Source organism: Rhinolophus sinicus, chromosome 11 (assembly GCF_057876585.1).
Source record: "Rhinolophus sinicus isolate RSI-liver-muscle chromosome 11, RSI-T2T, whole genome shotgun sequence".
NCBI lineage: Eukaryota > Metazoa > Chordata > Mammalia > Chiroptera > Rhinolophidae > Rhinolophus > Rhinolophus sinicus.
In genome coordinates, this window is record NC_142511.1 from 4,486,145 (window position 1) to 4,514,090 (window position 27,946).

At 38.0% G+C, this 27,946-nt stretch overlaps 1 protein-coding gene across 1 annotated transcript; it reads left to right on the top strand.

Moving 5' to 3' along the window:
• Positions 1-272: 272 nt before the first annotated feature.
• GORAB (golgin, RAB6 interacting) lies at positions 273-27,946 on the top strand. The gene is made up of 5 exons (XM_074322002.2): positions 273-429; positions 6,092-6,446; positions 16,237-16,338; positions 18,431-18,571; positions 26,187-27,946. The coding sequence occupies exons 1-5, from the start codon at positions 369-371 to the stop codon at positions 26,611-26,613; spliced, it is 1,086 nt and encodes a 361-aa protein (XP_074178103.1). The 5' UTR covers positions 273-368; the 3' UTR covers positions 26,614-27,946.

Sequence of the window (27,946 nt, forward strand, 5' to 3'; positions counted from 1 at the left end):
CACACGGGGCCGCTTCCTAACTGCCTGTGTAGCTGCACCTTTATCCCCTTGTCTTCTTCCCCCCTTATCGCTTGAAGCAATTAACCCAACGAGCACAGGAGACAAGAGAGAGACAGCAGAGCCAGCCCAGGGGAAATGATTGTCTGCGTGGCCGAGATTTCCTTAGGTAGTTGGTCCGGCACCGCCGGGGGCAGCCTCGGAGGGAGCGGGACCCTGCGGCGAGGAACATGGGGCCTTGTGTCAAAGCTCGCCGCGCTGATTGGTTGGTCGGCCGCTGCCGGGAAGAACCCGGATGTGCCCGGGTAGTCGTGTTGGCAGTCGGGGGTGCTGAGGGGCGGGAGTTCTAGGGGTGCTGGCAGCCCGCGCGGATGGCGCGGGGTTGGGCTGGCTTCTCTGAGGAGGAGCTGAGGCGACTAAAGCAGACGAAAGGTAACGGGACGCGCCGGCGGAGGTTTGATTCTGGGGTCTGTTACGGGGAGGGGGCGGGGCTGCAGCTGTAGAGGGGAGAGGGGCGGGGCTGCAGCTGTAGAGGGGAGAGGGGCGGGGCTGCAGCTGTAGAGGGGAGAGGGGCGGGGAAGCGGGTGTGTGCGCGTGCGCGTGCGCGTGCGCGCTTTAGGGGTCGGAGCTGTAAGTGGCTGCGCGCTCCAGAGGTGGATGCACTGGAGCCTTGGCGGGAGGGGCGGGCCCAGGGGATTGGAATCTACTTTTAGGAAAGAGAATTCGGGAATGAATCCGTTTCAAAGATTTGACTCTTCCCTGTGCAAGGAGTGGGACTTAGAGAGGAAGTGAGCCTGCAGCCTGGCTGTCTTCTGTAGGAGGATTGCTGTCCAGATCAATGGCTGGAGGGATGGAGTCAGCGTAAAGGAAGGAGGAGAGGCACACACCGTGCTGGAATTGTGATGCATTTATAGCAGCTGACAAGGTCTGGGGAAAGGGGAGCAGCGGGGTCCGACACACAACGTCGGGGCTTTTCCTGACACACGTGCAGCCTTGCATTCACTTCTGGTTGCCAGATGACGTGGGCAGTTCTTTCCAGCTCTTGAGAGCCAGCAAACGAAAGAGGTGTTTGAAGAGGTTAGGTGTGAAACGTGTACACAGGTGTGTGTCTATATACGTGTAGATACACTCGCGTGCCACACACAGTGCTTAGGTAGAAGGCAACATGTTGTGCTTCCCTCTGAGGCTTTATAAAGTAATCCTTGAAATGGACTTGTGCTGTTTTATCTTTTAAGGAAGGAATTAAGTGTGCTGATACTTGGTGAGAAACTCTTGGTGATACAAAGTATGCTTTGTGTTCGGTTGAAATTTCGTAAAATTCCCTATGGTGATTCTGGAAGTGCACGCCACTCTTGGTACCGTAAGTGGCACACTTTGCCTTGGGAGAAAATTAAATAAGCCCTACCATGCCTTTTATTAGAGTTTGTGAGAGAATTGGACGTTGCTCAAGTAGGCCTGTGCATTTTCAGCGTAAATATAAGGATAATCTAGAGCTGACAAGTGGAAAAGGAAGTAAATTAGTAACCGTAGGGCCAGTGTCGATTGTATAGATTGAGGAAGTTTTGACTGGTCCAGAGGCCTTTAAAAAGGATATCGTAGAAGTTACACTACAGTCTGTGACTACCTGACTCTGTCTAGCGTGATGTTCTCAAATTCTCTTGCTCTGCTTTCAACATCCATTCCCTTATTGGGATGTACAGAGTACAAGTATGCCTGCCTCAGTCCTGGCCTGAAGTTCCAGGTATCAGCTTTTGCAGTAGGGATGCTAAGAGGAACAAGGCATCATCCCTGCGTTCAAAGAGTTTCTAGTTCTAGCAAGGAGACAGACAGTAATGTAATGTGATGTTGCACTAGATATTGCACAAGAACTTGCTACCGAGATCGCAGGATTCCCCACTCTGCTGGGGGTTGGGTGGAGCTTGGGAAGGTACCACAGAGGTTATGGGTTAGCAGAGGCGAGTTTGCCGGAGGGAGTGGGGTAGAAGACTTCATGTAGAGTCTAAATTAAACAATCGATTCATGATGTATTAGGCTGCTATAAAAGTAATTGCGGTTTAAAAGGTTAAAAATAATTACAAAAACCATAATTACTTTTGTACCAACCTAATAGAAGTACATTTCTAAATATCTGCAATTTTGGATGGAGGTAGGATAGAAGGACTTTAATTTTAAGGCCTGTCATTTCAGAGCCAGATGTTAGATGATAGTCACCAACTCACTAGCCTCTGCTTACCTGGAGGACAGAGAAAACATCTTAGCATCTTTGTATACTCATAACCAAACACAGTGATTGGCATGTAGATCTCCCAGCTCTGCCTCTAAATCTTTCTGCCTCAGATTTCTCATTCGTAAAACTAGAAGAACTGGATCTTTAATTTTTAAGGCTCCTTCCAGCTGTTCTCCAACCGTAAAAATGTCATTAATCTATGAAAATGGAGTTGGTTACCAGCAAAAATAAAACCAGCAATATTCTAGAGAAACCCATATTTGCGTTGGTGAAGGTCAAGAATGTTCTTAACACTCTTATTTATAATATTAAAAAGCTAGAAATAAACCAAGTATTCATTAACACCCAGTAGACGACTGACATATAGCTGGTGGGGATATATGAACTATAGCCATATCCATTCACATATATAAATTTCATAAATAGAGTGTATGAAAAGAGCAAATTACAGAAGAATATATACAGTCCTATACAACTTGTAGAAGGTCAAAACCATACAAAGCAGGTGTATTCTTTTAGCATTATAGGAAATCTATGAAGACAATCAAGGGAATAGAATAAAACACAAAATTCAGTGTGGTGCGGGAAGCGAGGGGACTATGAGCAAGGAGGGGCAAATACAGAGAATTTCAAAGGTAGTGGTAGTTATGAAATGAGGTTAAGCCAGGTTTAAGCTGCAGTAACAAATAGCCCTAAAATATCAATTGTTTAATAAAGATTTAATTTTCCCTCTAGCTTTATGTCTGACATGGGTTGGCAGGTGACTAGCTCCAATCGTTACTGCATGTCATGCTTTGGTGCTGTCGTGTAGGAATAGACCCTGCAGGAGGAGAAGAAGATTGAGAATTGAGCGCTAGAAATAAAACGCTTCCACCGGTAAATGACAGGTGTCACTCCTCCCCATTTCACTTAATAAAAACAAGTCATATGACTTGGAGGACAGGAAATAAGTTATCTTGTGTGTTCCCAAAAAAAGGGAGTCATGTTCTATCCTTAAACAGCAGTCATGTCTACTAGACATGTTTTATTTGTTAAACTGTGTTTTTGTTTGTTTGTCTGTTTTTGTTTTTTTTAATGACCCATACGGGTTTGGTGTGTGTGACACATAACGTGTTATTTGATGTATGATTTATGTTATCATGAAAAAAAATTGAAATAAAAAAGCGGTGCAGCTATGATGCTTCAATTATGTTTTCCAGTTGTTGCTGATAATATGAAAAAACACAAACAAGCCAAAAGAAAAATTGACGAAAGACATGAATAAATATGTCTTAGAAAAGGAAATATGAAGAGATGTTTATCACCATCAATAAGCAGAGACTTGCAGACCAAGAGCACTAGTGAGATACTACTTGATACCTATTTGATTGACAAAAATTAACAAGCCCTTTCTCAGACGTATCTATTGCAAATCATTTTCTCCCAGTCTGTGAGCTGCCTTCTCATGCCCTTGGCATTGCCTTTTGCAGAGCAGAACTTTTAGGTTTTCACGAAATCTAGCTTACCAATTATCTCCTTCATGGAGAGCGCCTTTGGTGTTATATCTAAAAAGTCATTGCATACCCAAGGCCATCTAGGTTTTCTCCTGTGTTCTCTTCTAAGAGCTTTATTGTTTGGGTTTTGCATTTAGGTCTATGCTTCATTTTGATTTAATGTTTGTGAAGGGCGTAAGATCTGTGTCTTTTTTTGCATGTGATGTCCAATTGTTCCAGGACTATTTGTTGAAAAGACTTTGCTCCATTTTATTGCCTTTGCTCCTTTGTCAAAGATGAGTTGACTGTATTTTTGTGGTCCTCTTTCTGCGTGCTGTTCTGTTCCACTAATCTATTTGTCTAATTTTTCGCTAATACCTACTGTCTTGATTACTGTAGCTTTGTATAGTAAGTCTCAAAGTCAAGTACTGGCAGTCCTCCAACTTTGTTCTTCTTCGAAATTGTGTTGGCTATTCTGGATCTTTTGCCTCTCCGTATACACTTGAGAATCATTCTGTCAATATCCACAAAATGACTTGCTGGGATTTTGATCAGGATTGCAGTGAATCTGTAGATCAAGTTGTGATGACTGACATCTTAACAATGTTGAACATGGAATATCGCTCCATTTATCTGTGAACATGAAATACCTCGCCATTTATTTAGTCCCTTGATGTCATTCATCAGAGTTTTGTAGTTTTCCTCATGTAAATCTTGCACGTATTTTGTAAGGTTTACACCTAAGTGTCTTTTTTTTTATTTTTGATTGCTAATGTAAACGGTATTGTTCTTCATTTCAGATTCCACTTGTTCATTGCTGGAACATAGGAAAAGAATTGACTTTTGTATATTAGTGTTGCATTTTGCAATCTTGCTATGACGGCTTATTAGTTTCAGGAGTTTTTTTGGTCATATGTTTTATTTTTAAGTGGCTTGATTTGTTTATTGTTTGGGAGTTTAAAAAATAGCATTATAAATCTCATAGATAGGTTCTGTGAAAGTAAGATAAAATGGAAGCTACAGTAGAGAATTTGAAAGGCCCTATTAATAAGTCAGCTAATGAGTAATCGGGAAGTAAGCAGGCTCAATGACATTTGCTGATGGTATGAATAAAGATAAGTGGCCAAGAATAAGTTACTGTTGCAAGATACAGGAGGCTACTTTGTGTTTCTGGCTAAAGTCAACAATAATAACATTCTACTTTTGATAGTACATCAATCTTTTTAAAATATTTTCTTTACATCTCTCATTTAATCTTTACACTAAATCTATGAGTTAAGTAGAGCAGGTAATTTTCAACCAGTCTGACAGGTGAGGAAACTGAGGTATGGAATAATTAATTAACGTACCTAAGGTTGCTGAGCTGGACAAAAGCAACTCTAGAACTGTGACTCCAGAGCTTTTAACTCTTCTTTGGGAAATTTAAATAATAAGCGTTTGTTGCTTCAAAGGTCAATATGTAGATTTAAAAGCCCTATTTGAGTTTATTTACAAGGACTTATCATAATTCCATTTGCCACGCATTTTGTAAAGACTGTCATTTATAGATCTTATTAAATATAGTATGAATGCGAGTTAAATTCTCCAGGTGTCTGTCCTACAAGGTAAACACCGGCATGGACAATATAAAAAGTGTGTCATTATTTAGTATTATTATTTAGTTTATTTAGTACAAGTGTTATTATTTAGCTTATGATGCTTTTTAAAAAAATTGCTCGGAGTTGTTTTATCTTCCTCTATTGCTTTGCTCAGGCTGCTGTTAAAGTTAGCTTTCATACATTGATTAAAGGCTAACTAGACTTTGGGGAACACAACCTTGGACTGTTCTGGGATGAAAGAAAACAATTTAGGATAAACCAACATTCCTAGAAATAAGAGACCTCATTCAGTTATACTTTGTGTATAGCATCTACCTGTGTATCAGATTGCCCTAAGATTTGTTCAGATTTAAAAAGGTGAAGCCCATTTGAAAACTCAACAACCATTTTGTTTCAGGAAAGCAGACACAGCCATAAATCAAATTTAAGATGTAGCAGAGAATTCATGTGTCTACCTAGCTTTGTCAGATTAATTGATTTTTTTTTTAAATTATCAAATCAAGTTGAAAAAGAAACCTTGCTTTATATCCTAAGAGCTAACTCACAGACAAATGGACTTCCTTGAAGATAAATTGAAAGTGAGGACAGTTTTTGTTGAATATTAACAGTCTGATTGAAGAACTATTGAAACTATAGGAAGATGGCTGTTTTTTCCTAGGCTTTTAAGATAGAGAAGGGTGGGGGAACCCTGTAGGATTATTATCAAAGTTTAATGTTACTCCTTTATTTTCTTAGAGAAATTATAATTATTTCCTGTGCACACGAAAGAATTTTCCTTCATTTTCTTTTTTACATAGATCCATTTGACCCACAGTGGCGTCTCCCTGTGAAAAAAAGTCGACAACAACTTCAGCGAGAAAAAGCCCTTCAAGAGCAAAGCCAAAAACTTGGGCTTCAAGATGGATCAACCTCATTACTTCCAGAGCAGCTGCTTTCTGCACCAAAACAGAGATTTAATTCTCAGAAGCCAAATTTGTCTCCCCCTACTCCTAGTTCTCTTACGTCTACCTCTCCAATTGGTGATGGAAAACCAGAGGATATTGAAAGTCAACCAAGGGAACTGGCACTTGAAAATTCCCATGATGGTCACAAAAATGCTGAGGTCCTACCTCCAAAGCCAGATTGCAAATTGGAGAAAAAGAAAGTGGAATTGTTAGTAAGTCTATATATCCATGAGACTTTTTTCCATTTTACCTTGTATTCCCATTGGGCTTTGAAGAAATATAGTTTTGGGATTTTCTCTGTTTTATATTCTCAGAAATGTGATACATAAATTGTTGAAAAATAACTACCACCTAAATTATTATAAGCCAGTCAGTGTTAGGCATTTTGTATGTTTATGTCATTTAGTCTTCACAACAGCCTTAAAATGCATGTCCATTATTTTCACTTCACAGGTGAGCTATCTTGGATTCAGAAAAGCTACTATATCCCCAAAGCAAATATGTAGCTAATAAGTAACAGAGATGGGGTTCATATAAAAGTCTCTCTGAATCCAAAGTCCATGGTCTTTACACCACCAGAAGCATTTCTTATATGTATAGTACTGCTCCCCAAATTAAATCTGTTCTTCAGCTTCTGGACTGCGTCTCCATTGGCTCAGAAATGGGTACTTGTGAAGAAACATGTAAGGATGGTCAAAGGAAAGAATGTGGGAAATTGAAGGGACTAATTAATTCAGTTGCATATTTAGATTTCTTTTTATTCTTTGTTTGTATTTGAAACCACCTTCAGAATTTAGCCACATTCTTACGGAAATTGCCACTCTATGACTTATAAATTCATATCATCAGTATTTTTTTACTATGTGGTTTATGTTTTAATGTCTACTCTTATTTGTTTCCTACTGTATTTGTCATAGGGAAGAAAGGATGGTATTTGTTTCTATTTTCTATTTTCTGAGTATTTGTTTTTCAAAGTATCTTAGGTTTTTCTAACCAGATATTTTTCTCATCTCTGCTGATCTAGATTCTGTACTTTGAGTTTAAAGTGTTTCCTACCCACCAGGGGTTTATAATCAACAAATCGTTTTGACAGGAGATAGAAAGTCACATGAATTATGAGACCAACATTGGACAAGTACATTTAAATGTCATAAAGTGTAGTTTACTGACAATGGCCTCAGAGAAGTGAGGGGTGGCTTTGAATCAAGCAGGCCAATTTAAATTGAATGTCATAAGGAAAATTATTCTGTCTTTAGGTACTGGGGAAATTTTTCGTAGAAGAAATGTAATCTCAGGAACTGTTGTTGAAAAGGAGAAATTCTGAGGCTGTAAAAATGGGACTGGAAAGCTGTAGCCCAGAGAACGCTCAGAGATGACATCTCACTTCTCTGGAGGAGCAAAGGATAGGCCAGAGAATAGTAAAGAAATAAGAAAGTGAAGAAGGACTTGGAAGCAGAGGATTCCTACCTAGTGAGTTCCCTGATGCAGTAATATGCCACTACTGCAGAAGACTTCTGAAGGAGAGATGCTCTGATCAGAATACATTGGTTAGAGAAAATTCAGATGTTAGTGTTACCATTTGGGATGTGGTAATAGATGAGCTGGAACTAAGGTATCAGGTGAGAAGATGCCACAATAGTAAAAATGAGAAAGGACCAGAGCCAGCACTAAGCTGGAGGCCGTAGGAATGGGGAGAAAGGAATAATTCTGGAAGTGGTTACTATGTCTGAGAATAAGTCTTTTTGATATAATGTCTATAAGCAATAATAATAGGAATAAATATCTTTGTCATTGCCTTGTTTAATTTGGGTTGACATCAAGTTTGTGAATAGATGAGAAATTTTAATGTACTTCTTTCAGAATTGGATAGATTGGAAGATAATTCATGTTTTCAGATCTTTGAAGTTTTTCTTTAACCCAGCATTCAAGTCTTAATGTTTCACTCTGTTTAAAAATGTTTAAGAGCTGGAAAGAAATGAGCAAATAGGAAGAAAATGAACTAAACATTGGTTATTGTCCTACGGGTGTTACATGGTGGAAGCTTTCATTACAGAAAACTCTGGAGTCACTTCCAAGGTCAAGATGACACAGTAGGTAAACACTGTGCTTGTTTCCTACCATGACTACATCAAAATTGCAACTAAATTATAGAACAGCCATCATTGAGAACGACCTGAAGAATAGCTGAACAGAAGTCCTGTAACGAAGGATATAAAGAAGAAACTGCGTTGAGACTGGTAGGATGGCTGGAATCAAGGAATGGACAGGTTCCACACCCATGGTTTTTATCACCATGGTGATTAAGAACGGGGAGGGATATCTCAGCTTCAGAGGATCCCTCTGAGGAGCAAGGACTGCCGCCCCACACCCAGCTCCCCAGCCCAGGTCACCAGTGCCAGGAAGAGGCATCCCCATAACTTCTGGCTGTGAAAACCAGCAGGGACTGCATCTGAGTGAGACAGAGGGCTGCTGGAGCCCCAGATGTTCCTCTTGAGGAGTCTACACGTGGACTCACTGACAGACTCACTTGCCCTAAGCTGGCAGGGGTAGCAGCTCAAAAAGCACCAGGGACAAATGGGGAGGAACTGAATTGATTAGCTTCAGGGAGAGGGCTGGAGGGGCACGGGTCGGAGCAGCTCTCTCCTGGAACAGAGGCACTGGCAGGCGCCATTGCTCCTTTGTTGCGCCCTACCTCCACCCAGCCAGCAGGTGCAAGTGGGCACCAAATGTGAACTCTCCAGTAACCTAACATCCTTCACCCCTCCCTGGTGAACCACTGAGTCCCTACTCCACCCAACTCACACCTGGCCAAGCCGCTTCCAGGAGCTTTTTCACACAATCGGCCTGCTTCAATTTGTACTGCAGACTTTTCCTAAAATCTCTCAAAGGTCCACAAACCCCAAACAAGCAGCAACTTACCTCAGTGGCCTCGGTGTGCCCTGTACCACTTGCTAAGTGGCACCAAGCCTGGCTCAGGTGGTGACCCATCTCAACTTGTAAGTCCTATCAAGTAGCCCCAAGCCTGGGATGTGCTGTAGCCAGTGTTGACTTAGAATGTAGATTTAAGCAGCCACAAGCCCAGCACAAGTGGTAGCTGTCCTCAGCTCAAAGCATGGTGCCCACCAAAGAAAGGGTCCCAAGCCTGGCACTACTGGCAGCTGGCCTCGGTTCAGACCTTGGCCTTGCCCAAGCTCCTCCAAGCCCAGCACAAGCAACAGCCAACTGCAGATCACTTTGTAGCTCCCACTAAATGGCCCCAACCCAAGCACAAATGGAAGCTGATCTTGGCCTGCACCAGAAACCTACAAAGACGCTCCACAACCAACATACCTGGTGACCAGCTTCAGACCACATTGGAGCACCACCCAACCAACTCCACAAATGACACACCTGTATGGTGGACTCAACTGGCACCAGAGCCCTACTAAAGAGACTCCTGCCCTAGGGGACCAGTCCCCGCATAACAGCATCTGCAGTGTAGAACAGCCAGCCCTCACAGCTTAAGGGTCAGTCCCATCCACTGAAGTGTCAATGGTAATCAAGGCTCAGCTACAGTAGGAGGGCACACTCTGCCCTCCTTACAAAGGATACCTCTGGAGCACCTGGCTCAGGTAAACAGGAACACTGCACCACTGGGCCACAAAGGACACCTACTACATAAGACCACTTTGCCAAGACTGGGAAATGTAGCAGGTCTACCTAATACAAACACAGGGAGGCAGCCACAATGAGAGAAAAAAAAAATAACAACAATAAAAAAACATATCGCAAATGAAAGGTTAGGAAAAACTCCAGAAAAAGAACTTAGAAATGGAGACAATCTATCAGATACAGAGTTCAAAACACTGGTTTATAAGGATGTACAATGAACTTAGGGAAAATATAGATGAACTCAGTGAGAACCTCAACAAAGAAGTAGAAACCATAAAATAAAAAGAAGTATTCAGAAATGAAGAATACAATAACTGAAATGAAGACTACATTAAAGGGAATCAACAGCAGATTAGACGAAGCAGCAGATCGAATGAGCAATCGAGAACAAGGTAGCAGAAAACACCAAAGTACAACAGCAAAAAAGAAAAAAAAATTAAGGGTTCTTGGGATAACATGAAGTATACCAAGTTTTGCATCATAGGGTTACCAGAAGTAGAAGAGTGACAGCAAGGGCTTGAGAACCTATTTGAAGAAATAATGACTGAAAACTTTCCTAACCTGGCAAAGGAAATAGACATACAAGTTTAGAAAGTACAGGGAGTCCCAAGCAAGATTAACCCAAACAGTCCCACACCAAGACACGTCATAATTAAAATGCCAAAGGTTAAACACAGAATCTTAAAAGTAGCAAGAGAAAAGCAGTTAGTTATGTACAAGGCAGTGCCCGTAATACTATCAGCTGATTTCTCAACAGAAACTTTGCAAGCCAGAAGGGATTGGCATGAAATATTCAAAGTGATGAACAGTAAAGACCTACAACCAAGATTACCCAGCAAGGCTATCATTTAGAATTGAAGAATTCCCCAGACAAGAAAACGTTAAAGGAGTTTAGCACCACTAAATCAGTATTACGAGACCTATAAGTAGAAAAGGTGAAAAATATGAATAAGAAATATAGGAATGAACAAAATTCTCACTGACAAGTGTAATCACTTAGTAAAATCAGTGGATGAACCAACTGTAAAGCATGTGCAAAGATTAAAAGGCAAAGGTAGGAAAATCATGTAATTACAACAATAAATCAAGGGATACACAAAAAGTAAAACAGAATGACAAAAACATAAATGTGAAGAGGGTAGTAAAAATGGTAGTGATTTTAGAATGTGTTTGAACTGAAATGACCATCAACTTAAACAGACTGCTATAAACATAGCTGTATATATGAAGCAGATGGTAACCACACACCAAAAATCTACAAGAGATATACAAGAAGTAAAGAGAAAGGACTATAGAAAGTTACCAACATGCAAGAGAAGAGAGAGAAAGAATAAGAAAGGAACAAAGAAATACAAAAACAATCAGAAGACAATAAAAATGGCAATAACTACATACCTATCGATGATTATTTTAAATGTAAATGGACTGAATATTCCACTCAAAAGACATACAGTGGCTGAATCGATAAAAGAACAAAACCCATACATATGCTCCCTACAAAAGACCCACTTCAGATAGAAAGACACACATAGACTGAAAGTAAAGGGATAGAAAAAGATACTTAATGCAAATGGAAACAAAAGCTAGGGTAGCAATACTTATACAGTAGTACCTCAGTTTTTGAACGTCTCCATTGACAAACATTTCAGTTTACGAACCCCGTAAATTATATGGATCTAGGGTATCATTAGATCCATAAAATTCATGCAAAATTTGCAGTTTTAGGGGTTGATTTTAAAGGTCTGAAACAGATTAATCCGTTTTGCATTACTTTCTATGGGGAAACCATTCCTTGGTTTTTTAACGTTTCAGAACTCGAATGGTCTTCTGGAATGGATTACATTAGAAAACCAAAGTACCACTGTATCAGATGAAATAGATACTAAGACTAGGGCTATAACAAGAGATAAGAACATTTAATAATGGTAAAGGGATCAATCCAACAAGAGGATATAACTCTCATAAACATCTATACACCCAATGTAGGAGCATCTAAATATATAAAGCAAACATTGATGGACATAAAGGGAGATACCAACAGTAATCTAGTAATAATAGTGGACTTTAACACCCCGTTGACAGCAATGGACAGATCATCCAGACAGAAAAATCACGGAAACAATAGCCTTAAATGACACATTAGACCAAATGGACTTCATTGATATTTTTAGGACATTTCATCCCAAAGCAGTAGAATATACATTCTTTTCAAATGCATATGGAACATTTTCCAGGATAGACCACATGTTAGGTTACAAAACAAGTCTCAATAATTTAAGATTGAAATCACACCAAGCATCCTGATCACAATGGTGAGAAACTAGAAATCAACTACAAAGAAAACAAAAAGATACAAACACATGGAGGCTAAACGACATGCTACTAAACAATGACTGGGTTAACAGATCAAGGGGGAAATCGAGAAACCTTGAGACAAATGAAAACACAGTGACCCAAAACCTATGGGACACAGTGAAATCAGTTCTAAGAGGGAAATTTATAGCAATACAAGTCTACTTCAAGAAACAAGAAAAATTGCAAACAATCTAATTCTACACCTAAAGGAACTACCAAAAAAAAAAAAAAAAAGCCCAAAGTGAGTAGAGAGAGAAATAAGAAAGATCAGAGGAAAAAAAAAATGGAATAGAGTCCAAAACACAGTAGAAAAGATCAATGAAACCAAGAGCTGGTTCTTTGAAAAGATAAAATTGATAGGCCTTTATCCAGACTCATCAATTAAAAAAGAGAAGGCCCAAATAAATAAAATCAGAAATGAAAGAGAAGTAACAACCAACACCATAGAAGTACAAAGCTTCATAAGGAAATACTATGAATAGTTACATGCCAACAAATTGCACATTCTGGAAAAAATGGATAAATTCCTAGAAATATAATCTTCCAAGGCCAAATCAGAAAGGAAAAAAACCTGAACAGATTGATAACTGCTAACAAAATTGAATCAGTAATCAAAAAACTTCAAACAAATAAAAGCCCTGGATCAGATGGCTTCACAGGTGAATTTTACCAACATTCAAAGATTTAATACCTATCTCAAACTCTTCCAAAAAGTTGAAGAGGAGGAAAGGCTCTCAAACTCATTTTACAAGGCCAGCATTACCCTGATATCAAAATCAAAGACACTACAAAAGAGGAAATTTTAGGTCATATAGGAAATTATATGTTATCCCTGGTAACATAGGTGCAAAAATCCTAAAAAAATTATTAGCAAACATAATTCAGCAATTTAAAAAATTATGCACCATGATCAAGTGGGATTTATTCCTAGGATGCAAGGTTGGTTCCGTATCTGCAAAGCAATTAATGTGATACACCACATAAATAAAATGAAAGATACAATTCATTGATAATATCAGTAGATGCCGAAAGAGCATTTGCCACAATCCAAAATCCATTTATAATAAAAACTGTCAGCAAAGTGTGGATAGAAAGAGCATGCCGCAACATAGTTAAAACCATATATGACAATCCCACAACCATGCTCAAATGATGAAAAGCTGAAAGCATTTTCGTAAAGATCAGGAACAAGATAAGGCTGTCCACTTTTGCCAGTTTTATTCAACATAGTATTGGAAGCCACAATAATCAGACAAGAAAAAGAAAAGGCATCCAAATTGGAAAGGAAGAAGTAAAACTGTCATTTGGAGATGACAGGACGCTATATAGAGACAACCTTAAAGATCTCTCTCTCTCTCTCTCTCTCTCTCTCTCTCTCTCTCTCACTATTAGAAATAATTCAGTAAAGTAGCAGGATACAAAATTAATATTCTGAAATTGGTTGCATTTTCATACACCAATAACAAACTATCAGAAAAAGAAATTAAGAAAACAATCACATTTGCAACCGCATCAAAAAGGATAAAATAAGTAGCAATAAATTTAACCAAGGAGGTATAGGACCTATACTCAGAAACATTAAGACATTGAAGAAAGAAACTGAAGAAGATACAAATAAATGGCAGGATGTACTGTGCTCATGGATAGGAAGAATTAACATTGTTTAAATGTGCATACTACCCAAAGCAATCTACAGATTCAATGCAATCCCTATCAGAATACCAAAGATATTTTTCATAGAACTAGCACATCCGAAAATTTATATGAAACCACAAAAGACCCTGAATAGCCAAAGCAATCTTGAGAAAGAAGAACAGAGTTGAGGTATCACACTACCTGATATCAAATTATAAAAGGCCATAGCAATCAAACAGCATGGTATTGGCATAAAAACAGGCACGTAGATCAATGGAACAGAATAGAGAGCTCAGATATAAACCCACGCCTACATGGTCAATTAATGATGACAAAGGAGGAAAGAACATGCAACAGAAAAAAATCTCTTCAATAAATGGTATTGGGAAAACAGATACATGCAAAAGAATGAAACTGGATCACTTTCTTACACCATGAACAAGAATAAACTCAAAATGGATTAAAAACTTAAACATAAGACCTGAAACCATAAAACTCCCAGAAGAAAACATAGGGCGTGAATTCTGTGGCATCATTCTTTGTAATGTTTTTTTGGATAAGTCTCATAAAAATAAATAGGACCACATTAAACTAAAAAGGTTTTGACAGCTAAGGAAAACATAACAAAATGAAAAGGTAACCTGAATGGGAGAAGGTATTTATCAATGATACATCCAATAAGGGGTTAATATCCAAAAAATACAAGGAACTCGTACAACTTACCACCCAAAAAACAAACAAACAAGTTAAAAAATGGGCAGAGAACCTGAATAGGCATTTCTCCAAAGAGGACATAAAGATGGGGCAACACACATATGAAAAGATACTCAACATCACTAATCAGAGAAATGCAAATTAAAACCACAATGAACTATTACCTCACACCTGTCAGAATTGTTACCATCAATAAATCAACAAACAACACATATTGGCGAGAATGTGGAGAAAAGGGAACCCTTGTGCACTATTGGGATTGTAAATTGGTGCCACCGCTATGGAAAACAGTATGGAGGTTCCTCGAAAAATTAAAAATAGAACTACTGTATGACTCAGCAATTCCGCTTCTGGGTATTTACCTGAAGAAATCCAAAACACTAATTCAAAAAGATATATGTACCCTGTGTTTGTTGTAGCATTATTTACAATAATAGCCAAGATATGGAAGCAAGATAAGTGTCCATTGATAGTCAAATGGATTAAAAAGATGTGGTACATACATATACAATGGACTATTACTTAGCCATAAAATGAAATCTTGCCTTTTGCAACAACATGGATAGACACAGAAGCTATTATGCTAAGTGAAATAAGTCAGACAGAGAAAGACAAATACCATATGATTTCACTTATATGTGGAATCTAAACAAAATAAATGAACAAACAAAACAGAAACAAACTCATATATACAGAGAACAAATTGCTGGTTACCACATGGGAGGAGGGTGAAAAAGGTGAAGGGATTAAGAAGTACAAATTGGCAGTTATAAACATAGTCACAGCCTAGAGAATATACGTAGATAATAGTATTATAATACCTATGATGTCAGATGGGTACTAGACTTACCCAGATGATGACTGTAAGTTAGAGAATATACGTAGATAATAGTATTATAATACCTATGATGTCAGATGGGTACTAGACTTACCCAGATGATGACTGTAAGTTATATAAATGACAAATCACTGTGTTTTACACCTGAAACATAATATTGCATGTCAATCGTAATTGAAAAAAAAATTAAAAGAATTTTAAAAGTAAACGTACATTCAATCTGCAAAAAAAATTCTAGGCATAGAAAGAAGCAGGAAATTGTGATACATAACCAGGAAGAAAATTATCAAAAGAAACAGACCCACAAATGATGGGAATTATCAGGCAAAGAATATTTAAACAGCTATTATAAATACGTTCCATGTGCCCAAGAATGTAGAATGTAAAGTGATTTAATGATTAAATCATTAAAATGATTAAAAAACAAAACCTCTGAAATATATAACATGACATTAGCTACAGACCTATTTATTTTACTCTCCATTGGCATATAATAATTAACTTACACAAGTTTCTTTGTACTCCTAAAAAATGCCACTATTCTGGCTTCCAGTTTGTGGGTTCCTAGATTATATACATATAATGGATTTCAAAGGGCCAATTTATGTAAGCCTTCTTTACTTCAAATCATAGTCTTTGTTCCTATTAGAACAAAATAATGAGCTGCAGATGGGTTCTTTTTAAGAGGACGTTTGAAAGAATATATACATAATCTGGCTGATTAAATTTTATATGTAGGGGACTGAGACTGGTAATGTGTGGGTGGGGTTTCAGAAACTCATTTTTATCCTTTTTTTTTCCCTAGGCAAGAAAAATCTCGTTGGGAAGTGCTCCAACAAGAACAACGGCTAATGGAAGAGAAAAATAAACGTAAGAAAGCTCTTTTGGCTAAAGCTATTGCAGAAAGGTGAGACACCTGAACCAGGAGAGGTTTGTAACCCACAGTCGGCTCTGTCGTGTTTTACATTTATTTTCCCATGTCTGTTCCAATAAACTGACATTTTCTCTACCACCATTATTGTTTAAGGCTAACTAAGCAAATTATGCTTTATAAATGATACCGAAAGTCCAGTGTTAATTTATCAAGGAGGACTTTTTAAACATAGATCATAACAAATTTATGAATACAGGTGCGATTAAAACGTAAGGGTCAGCGTCAGTGTTTTCAATTTTAACCATCTATATACATTCATGAGGGAGCAGTAAATAGCTATCAGTATAAGTAAATTAGCAGCAAATACAAGTTCTAATTTTGACATAAGGAGGCCTTTAGCATCTGAAGTAGAGGAGTAAGATGAGCCCACATAAGTGACTTGTACTCCCACATCTTAATTGGACAGTTTTCTTAAATAGTTTCCCTTGCACTCCCTGATAGAAAATACAGGATATAACCTAACCTTTTATCGATGACTCAGGCCACCATGATGAGGACTGTCGCATACTGTGTGCACTTCAGTTTTTCTCCCTTCCCAGTGGCAGTTTCTCAGCGATCCCTTTTCCTTTACTGCACTACCCTGCTCTCAAACAGCAATATTCATATTTGAGCCACTTTTCCCATCCCCCACCTGTTTTTTCTGCCCTTTTATTTGTAGTTTCTAATGTGCTGTGGCTTCAGGTAACCAAGTTTAGTCAATAAAACAATGATTGAGAACAGCCAGCACTAAATACGAGCAAGTATTCAGTGGCATTTTCTTTTAAGTATCTGGAAAAGTCTGGTCAAACTATTATTGATTGATGCTGGTGTGTGTCAGGGAGGGGAAGGAATAGAGATGGAGAGAAAGGCAGGTAGGTATAAGAGTAACACAGAATTTTATCTGCCAAAGAGATATAGTGTGCCTGTGAAAATGATTTTGTTTTCCTACTACTGGTATACCTTGGTCTTTCATGAAGCATAGGAAATATGCAACTTACTGAACTTAGTTTCCAGAAGAAAAAACATGATCATTGAAAAGTGATCATTGAAAAGTACTTTAGTTGTCTTCAGTTTGGAAGACGTTGGGGTGGATGTTTACTAGGGATTTTACAAAAAGATTTTAGAAAAAGATTTAGTACTTGTCTTGCTCTGCATGCTTTTGATTTAAGAAACCACTGATACAGACAGAAGCGTAAGGGAATATAATTTGATTAGATTATTAATAAGTAGACACTGAAGTATAGTACTTGAAGTAAAAGAATCATACTGTTAACTTCCATAGGCAGCAAGCAAGGGTAAATGCATAGAGTAGAAATTGGGAAAATGTAAGTTGAAAAATAGTGGTTTTATGCGGGAGTTTTATTCTGTGAGAATGTGTGTGAAATTTTGAAATGAGTGAAGTCACGATTGAAGGTTGGCTTTTGTCTTTGTTTATTCTGTTTCTTAAGTGTATAATGTACTTGGGAGTCGTGAGGACTTGGTTTTGAGCCTCAGAAAGAAAAATTTTGAGGATCTGTAGTTTTGCCTAAAGAACAGGAATCAAAGCAATAAAACTTGGGGAAATGAATCTTGAGAAAGTTAAAACCAAATAGATGTTTTTAGACATGTAATGAAATGGTGTTTAATGCAGGCATCTGTTTTTGGTGTCCATTAGGTATCAGACAAATGAAAATGGGCTTAGCAAGAAGAATTTAATGCTAGAGATTTGCAAGGTTGTGTTCGATGTTCCAATGTAAAGAGAAGACAGATACATTCTTTTATTGCTTACTCTTGTCCTTATGGAATGAATATGGACCAATGAGTGGACTATTTATTGATATATTTTTAAATCTTTTTCCCTTGTATTTGAAAATCTTGTATACCAATAGAAAATTTGGAGTAATAAAGAAAGAAGCACAAATGCAGTCTTAGAGATAATACCAAAATGTTACCAGCATTTGATGTGTTTCAGTTTTTCTTTTTCTAGTTTTTAAAAACTACACATTATAACCATATGTACAGTAGCTTGCTTTTCTCACTTATATTGTATATGGACCTATGATTTTAAAATGGTTTTATTTTCCCACTCATGCTCCTGATTTTCTAGATCTAAAAGAACCCAGGCGGAGACCATGAAACTCAAGCGGATCCAGAAGGAGCTGCAGGCATTGGATGATATGGTGTCTGCTGACATTGGGATTCTCAGGAACCGGATCGATCAGGCCAGTCTAGACTATTCACATGCTCGGTGAGTCCAATTCAATGAATGATTATTGCTCGCCGGGACAGGAGCTTTCGTGGATGTCATCATTTAAGGCTCCTGAGAACCCCATTAGGCACTATTTTATACTAAATCAAGTGTCGCCTCTTCTTGACGCCTTCCTTTCCTTTGCCCTCCTACGCATTAACCTCGTTCACAGGCCTGGTAGAGCAGTAGTTCTTGCGTTATTTATTTACAACTTAGTCTTTCATGTTTGGGACTCTAAATATCTGAATGACTTGCCCTAAAACTATTGTTCTAACACCAAGCCTATGCTCTTTCTATTGCGAAATTTTGATTGAGATTGTCCTTAGTTCTCGTTTCAGTTTTCAGCAAAGAAAGAAGATCTAGGGTTTTTTTTTTTAAGCTTTTGAATATTTTAAGGAAAATACCACTGGGTCCTAAAAGCGTGATGTGGTTTTTTTTTTGTTTGTTTGTTTTCGTTTTGATTATATTCTGTATAAAATGGTTACTATCACGTGTTTCCTAGGGTTGAACCATTGGCATTTTTTAAGAGAAAAAATCATCATGGAGTATTTTTAAAATGAACTAACACATGTAAAGAATTACATGAACTTTGCAAACAGATAAAAAGGCAAAACATTAAGTCCAATTTCAGGGTTTTCAGTCCTTTCAGCATTGCTTTAATCATCCTGGTTTGTCTTTTTTCACGAGGGTATGCTGTGTTAATGACTCAGTTTTGCATCTTCCTCTGTAACACTAGAAATCAATCAGAATGCCTCATTAGTCCAGGGTAAACCACAGCATCAGAACGTTTATATAACAATTTAATAAAGCGGAAATGCTTGATTGTGGTTTTTAGTTCACTGTTTATTGTTTAAGAAAGAGGTTTGTGGTGGTGTCCTTGTGAGTTTTGTAATTGTTGTTTGACCAGATGCTATTAGACTTAATGGGTTGCCTTTATTAATTAACCGCCTAAATTAATGCCATCAGTAGCTGATAACTGTAGGTTCAGGTTTCTACTAATAAGGTCATTAAAGAGGTGACCGAGATTTTATTAAGATTAAACTAAGTCTAGATATTTAGCACATTTTATTCTCTGTAACTGAAGATTGCCAGAGGAGCATTTTTATGTCTTTGTAGCCCTTTATGTGAATAATTAAGATTATTCTGGATACCTCAACAGAAAAATCATCTGATGATATTTTAATTTTGTCGTAGAGGAGGCTGGAGAAGGATGCCTTTGTACAGTGAACATTATAGAAAAGATGTCGTAGTTTTAGCCTTCAGAGAACCACAGAGAGGGCGGGATTACTGGTTAAAGGAGAAAACATCCCATTATATATAAATACATATTTTAATAAGTTTTTAGTGAAATTTTAGCAAATTCTTATAGAGTAAAAAAATTTCAGATGGTAATTTTTTTATATCTCTTAACAAGCTAAAAATGATAATTTCTCATGGCACTGATATTGACATAATTGTATGTGACTATCCATATCGTATACGTGAGGCGATTTTTTAAAATCACATAGACAACTATGACTAGAACCAGGCTTTGTGTCTTAATTAAACGTAAGTTTAAGACAACATTTTCTAAATTTACATCTGTGGTTATTGACAAATTATAGATTGGTGATATAATATTATGGTCTTAGATTTCTACTGGAAAATAATTCCCAGGGCAGTCGGTATCCTTGGGAGATGTCCTTGATGTTTTCTTTTTTTTTTTATAATGAAAATAATATCCTAATTCTATAGTGCCTGGTACAGTGCCATGTCCACAAAAGGTGCTTGGAGACGGCAAAGGCCCGAGTTTGCCTTACAATTGGCTTCTGTAGAGCAGTGTCAGGGCAGACCCCTCCGAGGAGACGAGTGTTTTGAGGGTGCCAACTTGAGTGGCTGCTGCCTCGGCTGCCACCATTCATGGCTACAGTGACGACTCTGCTGTGTGCTGTGCAGACCAGCTTGTGAAGCTGAGAGTGGCTGCATGTAGGAGGTTTCTTTAACCCTCAATATGCCAGAAGAAACGACGATCACCATTTGCCATCTATGTTTAATAGACACTCCCCCCCCCCACATGCACGTACACACGTACCTGTGTACATAAATACGTTCAGTCATTTTATGAAAAAGTTTACAAAACTAAGAATAAAAGGGATTGTGGAAAACCACTTTATTAAAAGTTCTTATGAGAATGTAAGCATAGCAGACCTCTTTGTATCAAGTAGTATTTGACTCTAAAACCTAATACACGCTGAAAGAAGGCAGTTCCATCCTTTCAGCCAACACAGAACGGTCCAGATACTTGTAAAATATTGTGTGATTAAGTCCTTCCTATTGAAATTAATGCTATGAAAATAACAGATTTTCTTTTTATCCTCAGAAATAGTTTTCACTCGTTGATTCTTGAGTTTGAGGAAATTTATCTAGGATGTTTTTCTGAAGACTTCGTAGTCTGTCTGAGATTTCACTTATACAGTGTTTCCCCCAAAATAAGACCTAACCAGAAAATAAGCCCTAGCATGATTTTTCAGGATGACATCCCCTGAACATAAGCCCTAATGCGTCTTTTGGAGCAAAAATTAATATAAGATCTGGTCTTATTTTTAGGGAAACACGGTATATGATGAGTTTCACTACCTAGACTCCAGACTGTCTGTGTCAGCATTTGTGTTGGTTTCCTAGGGTGGCCATAGCAAGTCACCACAAACTGGGTGGCTGAAAACAACAGAAATTCAGTCTCTTACGTTTCTGGAAGCCAGAGTCTGAAATCAGGGTGTCGGCAGGGTCACTGTTCCTACAGAAACTCTAGAGAAGGATCTATTCTTTGCCTCTTCTGGCTTCTGGTGGCTTTAGGGGTCTCGGCTTTTGGCTGCACACTCACCTCTGCGCCTCTATAATCACAGTGCTTCCTGCTCGTCTCTCTCAAAACTTCCTCTGCCTCTTTCTTAAAAGGGTACATGTGATTGCATTTAGGACCCAACTGGAAAACCTAGAATAAACTTCTGTCAAAATCTTTAACTTAATCACATCTTTTGCCATATAAGGTAACATTCACAGGTTCTGGGGATTAGGAAGTGAATATCTTTGGGGAGTTATTTTTCAGCCTACTACAACATTTAGCTTTTGATTTGTTTAATAACTGCAAAACGTCTTCGTCTGTCAGTTTCCTCTACTTTGCCGTTATGGGCAGAAAACGAAAAGTATTAATTCTTAACTGCGTTCAATGAAAGCTGAGAGTAGATTACAAATATGGTATTTCCCGTCTTTTATACTTCTTGAAAGGTGAAGTAATAATTTAGACAACGCAGCAAGAAAACTAAAGGACGATGATTTATTTCATTATAGCATCATCCTTTTAGGTCATTCCATGATTCTCTTTCTTCTTTTTATTTTAATTTTTTTAGCATAAATGGGAATAATTGATGAATAATGGGGAAATAATTCCTAGGGTGATGAAGTGACAAAGTGTTTCAATATATAGGAAAAATAATGTTTCAGCGATTCCATAATATAGCTTAGATTTATAAAAAGATCCCGTGGACCCATATAGTAATTTCAAATTATGATTAGTATTATTCTGTTTTGTAAAATGTAAGTGAATTTTCTCTTTGTACTCTGGAAGACTTCTAAGAAAGGATTAAAAAAATGTCATGATACGTTGACCCTTACAAATAAATAGTTACAATTGCTCAGAAAAAGAACTGAAAAACTAAAAGTGGGTCCGTGGATCCTAATGGAATGCCAAAGGTTAATGACTGAGCTTTGAAAAAAATTTCAGGGATACCAAAACCAAGAGACAGTTTCTAGAATCCTTTAAATCACATTCATCAATGTCCCTTTAAAATAACAAAACAATTCTATAACTGCATTTCAGTTCAGTTTGTCTTCCTGTGTTATGTATAATGCTCTTATTATTCTGTCCCGAAGTCTGATGTCACCACACTCTGATTTGGTGCAGCCACCTGACGACCCCCAGGCTCGTAGTGCAGTTTGTGAAACTAACCAATATTTTAACCATAAATCACTCTCTACTAGAATATATATGCATGTTTCTGGCCAGAAGGACTTTAAATAAATAAACAAAATGCAGAATCTTCAGTGATTTATCCAGGGTAAAAGATCAATGGAAACCTAGGGACCTATTTACACATTGTAATTTCTTTTTTTTTTCCTCTTTTTTTAATTAAAGTTTATTGGGGTGACAATTGTTAGTAAAGTTACATAGATTTCAGGTGTACAATTCTGTAATTCATCATCTATAAATCCCATCGGCACATTTTAATTTCAATGCATCATTCATGAGCCCAATCAGTAAATCTTCACTGACTGACTTTGACTGGCTGAGGGGACACTTGCAGAGAAGGGAGGTGTGAGTGGGGGGGAGGCACCCGTAGAGAATGTTGTCAGACCGCTCAAGATGGATGCGAGAACGTTCATAAACAGGATATGTTGCAAAGTGTGGCAGTGAGGGATCCAGATCCCCAAAAGAGCTCCTTTAGATCAACTCTTCTAACATAGGGAGTAATTGGGAAACAGCTAGTTTTTTCATTCTGATATTTTACTAGATGACAGGAAATGAAATGAAATAGGTTAAATGAACATTATGTAAGTAAGAGTTTTTTTAAGTATAAACGCCAGGTCCTTAAATTTTGCATAGTTTTAATTTTAGGTACATGTTTAGTAGTGTCCTAACGATGCTTTTTGATGCTGGTGCTCTGGAGGGGACGTTCTCTTCCCCTGAGTGCCTATCAGACACTGGACCTATTAGGACTAGACCCTTGTCCTAGTTATTCTGTTTACTCCTATGAAGTACTGTCCTGTCACCATTTTACAGCTAAACCAAGACTCAATTGAAGAAACTACCTGGGGTCACGACACTGAGTTTCGGTCCCTGCATGTCTGTTCCCCAACCCCTTCCTTCCACAGGAACTTAGGATGCTGACCCCAAGGCATCCCTGTTTAGAACAAACATAGGCTGCCGACTTCAGAACATTTAGTTCACAGGCTAAACGGGTTCTTAGCATGGCCTGGCCCTGGGAGCTCTGTGAAAACTGATAGGAGTCAAGCCACACCAACCCAGGTCCGCCTCTAGAATTTTGGAATTGGAACACTAAGAGATTGGGTAGAGTGAATTTCATGTAGAGCCACAGCTGGTGTCCATATTGAGCTGTGAGTAAGTTAGGAAAGCCAAAATGAGAGAATCTGTGGTTTCTGAGCATTGACGAGGATAGATAGCCTTCGATTCTGATGACATGCCTGTGAGATTGCCTCTTGTATTCTACAATAAAACCCACCTTTTACCTAAGCTAGTGTGACTGGATATCTGTTCTTTCCATCCAAGAAAACCCTTGACCAAAATATGTATACATATAATACATGGCAAAGGTGGGTTTTGAACCCTGGGTCCTCTAAAGTCAAAGCCTTTTGTTTTTTCAGTATATTTCCATGCTATAAATCTAGTACTAGAGATTACTTCTTACTCTGAGTTGTATAGGCAGTCACAACAGGTAAAAGCAGCATGGCCTTCACAACTGTTAGTGGTAATTAAATGGAATAATTAGTTGGTAAGTGGAGATCAAACTCTTTTCGTGGCAAAAAGAAAAGCAACAATTCTATAGAAAAGGCAAAAGACAGTAAACCAATATATGATAATTTTCCTTCTTGTGTCAATCTAATGCAAAAGGGAAAAAAGGGAGATCACAGAGTGACTTTCCCAGTAGAATTACCTACTTCAAATAAGACTGCATTGCCTCTCGATGGAGTTTATGTATCTATAAATATACAAAATGTCCTGATGAAAGTCGAACAGGAGTCTATTGTTGCAGAGCGGAGAGGGAACAATTTCACCCAGGAATTCTCAAATGGGATGTTTTTGCCCCTTTGGAGACATTTGGTAATGTCCTGGAGACATTGTTGGTTTTCACTAGTAGAGGGTGCTACTGGCAACTAGTGGGAGAAATCCAGTGATGCTACACATCCTACAATGTACAGGAGAGTGCCCCACAACAAGGAATTGTACGGTACAAGTCGCCAGTAGTGACAAGGTTGAGAAACCCTTCCTGACCCTGAAGGTTTCAGTTCTGCTTGATTTTTACTTCTTTCCTGCTCCCAGTGTCGTTTGCTGGGTGTGCTCTGTCCTGTTTGTCTTCATCTCCTAACCACTGTCCATATCCTCCACTTGAATTTTTCTCCTTTTCTAATCCATTAATCAAGAGATACAGATTTCTCAACAACAAAAACAATCTGATTAAAAATTGGGCAGAGGATCTGAATAGATACTTTTCTGAGGAAGACATACAGATGGCCGACAGACATATGAAAAGATGCTCAACCTCACTAATCATCAGGGAAATGCAAATCAACACCACCATGAGATACCACCTCACACCTGTTAGAATGGTTATTATCAACAAGACAAGAAATCACAAGTGTTGGAGAGGTTATGGAGAAAAAGGAACCCTCATACACTGTCGGGAATGTCAACTGGTGCAGCCACTGTGCAAAACAGTATGGAGTTTCTCAAAAAATTAAGAAAAGAATAGAGCTACCATATGCCCCAGCAATCCCTTTCCTGGGTATCTACCCCGAAAATTTGAAAATACTTATTCGTAAAGCTGTATGTACCTCTATGATCATTGCTGCATTATTCACAATAGCCAAGACATGGAAACAACCTAAGTGTCCTTCAATGGATGATTGGATAGAGAAGATGTACGTATATACAATGGAATACTTATCAGCCATAAAAAAAGATGAAGTTTTGTCATTTGTGACAACATGGATGGATCTTGAGAGTATTATGCTAAGTGAAATAAGTCAGACAGAAAGGACATAAACTGTTTAATTTCACTCACGTATGTTTTATATGTGGGATATAAAACAAAAAGCAACAAACAAACAAAGAAAATTAAAAAAACTATCTTATAGATACAGACAGCAAAGTGGAGTTTGCCAGAGGGAAAGGCGAAAGGCGGATGAGGGTAAAAGGGACTATGGAAGGAGACTAGACTTCAGGTGGTGAGCACACAAATAGAGTACACAGATGTCGTGTTGTAAAGATGTACACCTGAAATTTATATAATATTATCAACCAATGTCACCCCAATAAATTGAAAAAAATACAGATTTTTCTACTTTCTCCATCTCTTACAGTTTTACCTCCCATATTTAACCAGTTGTGTGCGAGAACTAACTTGCAGTGGTTCATGAGAGCAGATTTTGCTCATCTTTTCCCGATTCTGCATTCAGTGATGTCACATTGATCGCTTGAAATTGGCCAACGTGATAGTATTTACAGAAATCAACAAACACTGCATTCAGGGCTCTCCCCTCTTTGGAATTAACACACCATGGAATTAACCCTTGTAGCCTGCTTTCCTTCAAGCACAGCCTCGGAAAGAGGAAATGAGTGCAGAATAGTGTTGTTATATTAGGAGAGTCCAAATGTGGACATTGCAGAAGTTTTAGCGACAATGGCCTAGTTTGTCTAACGTGTATACGAGAGTTCGTAAAGGACTAATATCCATATCTCCATTATACATTGTTTCCAGTTTTGGACTTTCATTATTACTTCTCGGCCTCTGAGTATCGTCTTCAGTGGAAAACTAACGGACCATCTTTGTCCCTGTCCCTACAGGAAGCGGTTTGACAGGGCTGAGGCCGAGTACATCACGGCAAAGCTCGATCTGCAGCGCAAGACTGACACTAAAGAGCAGCTGACTGAGCACCTGTGTACGATCATACAGCAGAATGAGCTCCGCAAGGCCAGGAAGCTGGAGGAGCTGATGCTACAGCTGGACGTCCAAGCTGACGAGGAGACCATGGATCCTGAAGTGGAGGTGGAGCGACTGCTGCACGAACAAGAATCGGAAGCTGGGAAACAGGTGGTTCATGTAGAGAGGCCAGTGGGATCTGCTCAAGAGAACCGGAAGCCTCAAGAACAAGCCGCCCCCACAAAAGTAGATGCACAATGTGAAAATGGCAGCAGCGCCCCCCTTGCTCCAGACCATGCAAAGCAAGTGAAAACTACTGTAAATGATATTTCTGCTGCTCTGACCACATGAAGAGCCAATGTTTGTCCTCTTCACCTGTTAGGGTATTCAGTACACTTTCGGTTGTAGATTATGCCGTGACCTCTGATAAATGCCTCTTTAAAACAATATTCATTTTTGAATCCGTGATTCTTTCTATAATGTGTTTGACGACTCTCAAGTCTCAGATGATGATAATTTTATATGAGGGCATAGTTCACCCTGATTTTGGTCTGGTTCCTTTAGTGTACCCCTATTTTGGGAGTGAAAACAAGTAACTTAAAAGGATAGAAGAAAAACTACATGGTTAAGAGTGATTTTACACCAGCTAAATGTAGAAAACTGAAATGAAAAATGATAATACCTCATCAAATTCATTTAACTTCTGGAAGAAGTGCTGAGAATGAGAAAATGAGAATCCTATTTTATGTCATCACTAAAAAGACCCAAAAAAATTAAACGTGAAAAAGAGATGAAGAAGCAACTAACAAAACTCGTAGGTTGAATTATCTAGTTGGATCTTAACTAGAGTTGCAAAACACTACTTTTGTCTTCAGTTTGCCTTTTAAATGGCTTTAGTTTCCAACCTGAGTTTTGGTTGGTTGATACATACAAACACAAAGATATGTATATATAAATATGCCATATGTATAATTTTACTGTTAGTATATTGTGTTTTCTTTAATCAACACATTGATTTGTTAAATTTAGACAATGAAAACATTTCTACAATGAGGCTGAAAATGTAGAAAATCTCATTGCTACTTTTGATTATCAAAAAATTAATACATTTTTCTTTCTACAGTTACCTGTAAATATGAGTTTTATATGTTGGATATAAATTATGTTGTCATAAAGCATTTAAATTGTTAAAATGATGATTTTATTACTTTAATAGTTTCTTAATTACCGTCAGTAATACTTGATCACTACATTGTGCTATATGTAAATGTATAAATATTGTAGTTTTGTCACAAAAATCTGTGACTATCACATTAAATTCTGATTTATCAGAAATTCCAAATAGTAAAATCATATATTTTAAGTATTAAAAGGAAGAAATAAAAGAAGATGAGGACAAATGTATACTGTATCCATAATAACTTCTGCAAAAGTTGGGGACATCCTATTTTTAAATGCATTTGAAGGTATTATTTTCTTGTAATGCACATAAGCTTTGTATTTTTATATTATGTAATTTGAGTGGAAATTATAGCTTTCCATGACTAACTTCTCTAAGCAGAGGCATTTGTATAGCTAGTTGTGTTTTTACATGTATGTATGATGACATACATAAGAACTGAAAGTTTCGTTGTCTATATATTCCTATTTTTCTAAAGAATAAACAAGCCTGATATGTTTATAA

Coding starts and splice junctions, on each gene's coding strand:
- GORAB (XM_074322002.2), top strand. CDS start 369: ATGGCGCGGGGTTGGGCTGGCTTCTCTGAGGAGGAGCTGAGGCGACTA. Junction 430..6,091: donor GCGACTAAAGCAGACGAAAG/GTAACGGGACGC, acceptor TTTTTTACATAG/ATCCATTTGACCCACAGTGG. Junction 16,339..18,430: donor GCTAAAGCTATTGCAGAAAG/GTGAGACACCTG, acceptor CTGATTTTCTAG/ATCTAAAAGAACCCAGGCGG.